Consider the following 5,991-nt stretch of genomic DNA (forward strand, 5'->3'; position numbering starts at 1 on the left):
GACTCGCCTATAAGGGGCCATTCTTGAGAATTGAAGACGTACAAACGGGTGGCCCTCGAGTGGTTTTGGCCAGGAATGCGCAAGGACATTGCTAAGTACATCTTTGAATGCCAGACTTGTCAACAACAGAAGCAGTCAACTCTGATGTCGGTTGGGCTCTTACAACCGCTACTTGTGCCTTCTAGGATTTGGGAAGACATATCCCTTAATTTTGTAGAAGGGTTGTCGAGATCACAGAGAGTGGACACGATTCTCGTGATGGTGGACCGCCTATCCAAGTATGCCCACTTTATAGGACTTTCACATCCATTTTTGGCTCCAACCGTAGCCATGACTTTCATCAAGGAGATAGTGCGTCTTCACGATTTTCCCTCCACAATAGTGTCAGACCGGGATCATATCTTCATGAGTTTATTCTGGCAAGAGTTGTTTAGATTGTAGGGCACAACACTGCTTCGCAGTACATCTTAACATCCGCAAACGGGTGGTCAAACTGAGGTAGCAAACAAGACTTTGGAAAGCTATTTAAGGTGTTTCATACAAGGGAAACCCAGAAATTGGGCCAAGTGATTACCATGGGCCGAGTTTTGGTACAATACGAGTTCCCATGCTTCGACCAAGTACTCACCATTTGAAATAATTTATGGCAGGCCCCCACCATCTTTGGTACGTTTTAATGAACATAACACAGCAGTGGCTTCCTTGAAAGAACAGATGGTAAAACGAGATGCCATTTTGGATGAATTAAAAATCAACCTCACTCGCACTCAGCAAAAGATGCGGGCATATGCTGATACACATCATAGGGAACTGGAATTCAGTGTGGGTGACTTGGTGTATGTGAAGCTGCAGCCTTACCGTCAAAACTCACTGACCATACGTCTGAATGACAAGCTGGCTCCCCGTTTCTACGGGCCTTTTCCTGTGTTAGATCGAGTTGGGACGGTGGCTTACGGACTGCAGTTTCCACCTTCAACAAAAATTCATAATGTTTTTCATATTTCACAACTCAGAAAAGCAGAGGGCCATGCAGTGGAAACAAACTCAATCCCCCAACAAATTTTTCCTGATATGGTCATGGAGGCAGTCCCTGAGAGACTACTGGAGGAACGAAATAAGAGCAGTAAGGAGAACTCTTCGAAAGAGGTATTAATCAAGTGGCATGAACTTCCGGTGTGGGAAGCTACCTGGGCCACCTTGAGGACAAGGGGGTTGTTTGGGCCCCGGTATTGCTACGACCCCACAAGAAGAAGCAGCTCTGATAAAATATACTAGAAAAAGGGCTAAAGGGTAGAAGGATCTTTAAAGTAAAGAAAGAAGGGAAAAGGCATAATTAGACGAAGGGGTATTTAAATGAATGAGAAAGGGAACTAGGGTTTTCATCTGATTATTGTAATAGCAGTTTGGATCGAGTAGGAGAGCAGCCACCTCTCAAAAGTGGTTAATTTATCTATAATTGGAGTGCTATTCAATTGTAATTGAGAATCGTTCTGGTTTATTAATCAAATCCCCTTTCTGTTGCTCATTAGAAATTATAACAAATATTCAGTCTCTAGAAGACTATTACTTGACGCTGACGGTAACTTTGTCAAGAATATCCAATAAATTATATCATTCAGCTGAGGGAATTTTCTTCATATTACCCTTCTTAAATTCAAATTCATTTTATACTTTTAAAAAAGTTTATCTAATAAATATTAAATATATCAACTAAAATCACCTGTACGCAAACTCTTTTATGCGGCAGATTTTCCATGAGTGCATGATGCTGCATCCACTGCACTGTGACCACAATTTTCAAGGCTGCTACATTATCAACTTAAAAAGAAGAATGATTCAAAATGTGTTTGCACATCATAACAAGCAAACTTAATGGCAAATATATTATGCCGTTTTGATTCAAGGAACAAACAGATCTGAATAGATTTTCACACAATAAAACATATGTTGGTGTGATCTTCACAAGTTCTTCAATGTATGTGGTTTGTTCGACAGATACATAAATTTTAAAGTGGTGAATAGATGTACAATGGAATTCTGAAGCTTGCCTCTGATATCAGTCTGGTAGAAAGAAATCAAGGTCATAAGATGGCCAAAGAATTGAAAAAGCTCAAGTCATTGGGTGGCAGATTGTTTCCAAATGGATTTCCATTCAGATTTTAATTTAATCTCAGATAGGATATCCCAATCTATTGTTACAGGACCAAAAATATTATTGCATTGCATGATATGTCAAATATAACAAGGATGGACGAATTAGGTATTGATGATGGAAGCGTCTGTTTCCTCCCTCGTAAAACCTTTGCAGCCTGGCCAAAACTTATAAAAGAAGCTCAATTGTAAAAGCACCTTCCTCGTTGGCACATGCAAACAGGTGAGAAAGATGTAAATTTTAAAGTCAACGGATTGTTATATCTTAGATGCACTATGTTGTTAATCTCAATTAAGAAAACAGGGTGAAGTTCAATTAACAAGCTCTGCAGAAACAAATGGTTAAAATTTCAAGTACCTTGTCTATGATGTGTGTGAGCTTTTGATGCGGGAGCTTTGTGCAGTGAGCAATGAGTATGACTTACTCAATTAGTTTGGAGTAGAAACCGCACTCATTGGCTTGAATTTTAAACTTTCACAGGTAAATTGATATGGCAGACATAAGTATAATCAGAAAACAGTACCAAAATGTAGCATAGCATCAATTGTAACACTTCTACTGCTATTCCTCTACGTATTATTAAGTATCAAATAATACGTACAGGAGAACATATGTTTGAACATTACCATTTAGATGGGTGTTCATCCCTTCCTGTTATAGGAGGATTCATATACAATAGCAAAATCTTGCTGGTCTATAAAGAACCCATGTCACATTTGAAAGTTACATTGTGGCCTTTGGAGTTGGCTCTTTTTAAAGTTGATCCTTTTTTTGACGGTGATGGTGATAAAGTTGGAGGAGAACTAGGGCTGGAAGGTCTGCTATGATCTTTATTTAAATGTGGGCATTTCAAGATTCCTTTCAAGGGCTTTGTTGAGGAAGATGCTTTCTCCTGGCCTGGACCTTGAACACCTTCATTATCTGCAGTATCAACATAATCATAACCTAAGCGACCTCCCTCTCTTACGCGTACAGAATCATCCCCTGAGTCATCTTCACTGATTTTGGTTTGGAAGAAATTGTTGTTGTCATAACCTTCCCACATTTTGGCTACCAAAGAATCATCTGCTAAAGTGTCATGAAAGGCATCACCGCGAACGCCATAATAGCTATGCACAACTTCTGATAATTTATTTTCAAAATCCTTTTTGCCTTTGGTTATTTTAGACCATCCCTCATTCAACAACTGCATTGAATTGAATCTCTTCAGAAACGACATTTTCTTGGGGCTCCCTCTTAAAATATATTTGCTATCGGCACGTAGAAGCGCCATACCAATCACACTTGATAAAAAGAGCTGGCACATTGCACATTTAATTTTCTCATGTCTCTCAAAAGAGGAAGCCTCGGTCAGTGCCACCATTTCCTTGATCCCAAGAACCTTTCTTGCAATCTCAGCAAGATCACATTTTGCAAACTTGGCATTATTTCGAAGCTTAGCAGCCATGTAACCAACATCCGTTTTATTCATCGTCAATCCCAGCTCATCAAAAGGAAGCAAATCACCTTTTTCAGGAATACCAAAACCAACAAAATGAATTCTCTTATCAGTAAGAAATTTAAGGACTGGTTCCGATAAACAATCTCCGGCACGATAACGAAGGATCACACAACCAACTCCAAAGCACAATAACATCAACACTATGTTGGGGTCCCGAGGGTGTCGTATAACATCCAAGCCAACAACAGGAGGGTGTTGCCAAACTTTTCCCTTGGGGAAAATTAAATCCATGGTGCACAATTGATCAAATTCTTTTGTTTTAAAGGTAATAGCTTCAAGTTTCACCTCGAACCGATTGGTTCTCAGGAACACAGTACCAGCCATCTGAAGCGCAGAAGATCTGTCTGCTACTGTTCTTACAATACTTTAAATCACGTCAAAGCTTCCAATAGGTATCTGTGCAGCACTTGAGCGTAGAAATGTCAAACAAAAAAAAAACGAATTGTCACACGAAATTCACGAGACAACTGTGTCTCACCCCAAAAGGGTCAAACCCCCAATGGTACAACTCATGGTTGCCATTACAAATCGGAGATAATATATAGGTACAATCAGAACTTCTGGTTCGTCACAAATGTAGCCTTTACAACTTGTTCATCCTAAATTTGGTTTGTTACTATAAATAGTACTTTTACTTCATCCAAAGAAAAACAAATCTTACACACCCAAGTCCAACAGGCATCATAGAAATACAACAACTCTGCAGCGTTAATGCTGTTTTATGAAGTAAACTTGTTCAATATTATGAAGTATGTGTTATGGATGCTTCTTTATTTTGATTAAATACCGAAGGGTAATATAATATGATCCTACGCATATAGCATTTTTGGTAAATAAGGTTCAATGAATTGTACTGCTAGATGAAGATTGGATCATACAAATTTGCGAGAGCTCTAAATCAGCTTTAATGGAAGTGTTCCAATGCAAAACGTTATAGATTAAGCAATTACCAAGTTAGAATCAACAATAATGTACTGCATATCTTAAACACAAATTTAAACAACAATTTCAAAGTCACATTCTATCGCTTAAACCTTACATAGTTAGATTTCATAGTTCTAAAATGATTTAACAATGCAAAGCATAATTATCTAGCGTAAAATTTTAACCTGCCATAGGTCTAGAGTCGTCAAATTTGACTTGTCTTAGTTCTAGATTTAGAAAATTTATGTAAGTTTAAATTTGACTTGTCTTGCCAAGAAAAATTTCAGTTCTTGTGTTTTGTTGAACTCCATTAAATAAAGGAGTCAGTCAACTACAGGTTGAAATTGTAAAGATACTAATAATTTTAAAGAATGGAGGGGTTAGATTTAAGGTTCTGTTCTTATTACAGGATATTGTGTCTTGTAGTAGTTAATCAGACTGCAATTGTAATTCAAATTACGATGACACAAAATTTGGAATTTGTATCTGGATATACAAACATCATTGTAAATACTGTGATAAATCTCATCACTATATTGAATTATGTGATTTATAAGTTTGGACAACATCAAGAAAAAGACTTTGTGAAGAAAAACTACCGGCTACATCAAGAAGCAGAATTGGCTATTCAAGGGAATGCGATAGCTGGCTGGATAACTCTTTGCCACAGACAGAAATCAATATTCTGGGGAAACTTTGTCATCCGAAACTTGTTAAATTGATTGGCTACTGCTTAAAAAGGAAGCATCGACTTCTAGTATATCATAAGTTCATGCCTCAGAGAAGCTTTAAAAAAATATCTATTCAAGTGTGAGTTTGTCAATCTTATAAGCTAATCTCTCTTACCAGATAATCATTATTTATGTGAAGAATTTGGAAGTATGATATAATGTTGCAAAGGAATGACTAATTATGTGATTTCGGAAGGTATGGAAGTGATGAAATTTAAACAAGGGTCCACACTTGTTTGTGATGTAGCTACCTGATTCACTTGAAATAAGGGTTCCTTACTTTCAACCGTTCTCCTGGAATCGTCGTGTAAGTATTGCCCTTGGTGCAGCAAAGGGTCTTGCATATCTTCACAGTCACGAAGCAAATGTTATTCATGGTGATATCCACACAGATAATATATTACTTGATTCTGTATGTAAGTAACATTGGATTCTTCAAATTTACTGTTATCCAATTTTCCCATTATACTTTCTGTTTTTTTCTAAATAAACTGTTAAGGAACCAGTTACTCTAAAACCTTAGCGTGTTAGAGAATGGCCATTTTCAGGATCTTATATTATTTTAACACTCCCCCTCACTCGAAAACCCATTTATGGGTCGAAGAGTGGATCACGGGCGCCCATCTTTGGGGCATGACTTTGTCTTTCGTGTCCTTCATAAATTGTGAGAAATATTGGGGGTG

At 37.7% G+C, this 5,991-nt stretch overlaps 1 protein-coding gene across 1 annotated transcript; it reads right to left on the minus strand.

Annotated features, from left to right (window-relative positions):
• Positions 1 to 2,043: 2,043 nt before the first annotated feature.
• Positions 2,044 to 4,175, minus strand: LOC141670991 (uncharacterized). The gene is made up of 3 exons (XM_074477057.1): positions 2,779 to 4,175; positions 2,510 to 2,623; positions 2,044 to 2,349 (listed from the first exon to the last, which is right to left on the minus strand). The coding sequence occupies exon 1, from the start codon at positions 3,975 to 3,977 to the stop codon at positions 2,847 to 2,849; it is 1,131 nt and encodes a 376-aa protein (XP_074333158.1). The 5' UTR covers positions 3,978 to 4,175; the 3' UTR covers positions 2,044 to 2,349; positions 2,510 to 2,623; positions 2,779 to 2,846.
• Positions 4,176 to 5,991: the final 1,816 nt, after the last annotated feature.

Source organism: Apium graveolens, chromosome 7 (genome assembly GCF_009905375.1).
Source record: "Apium graveolens cultivar Ventura chromosome 7, ASM990537v1, whole genome shotgun sequence".
NCBI classification, from domain to species: Eukaryota; Viridiplantae; Streptophyta; class Magnoliopsida; order Apiales; family Apiaceae; genus Apium; species Apium graveolens.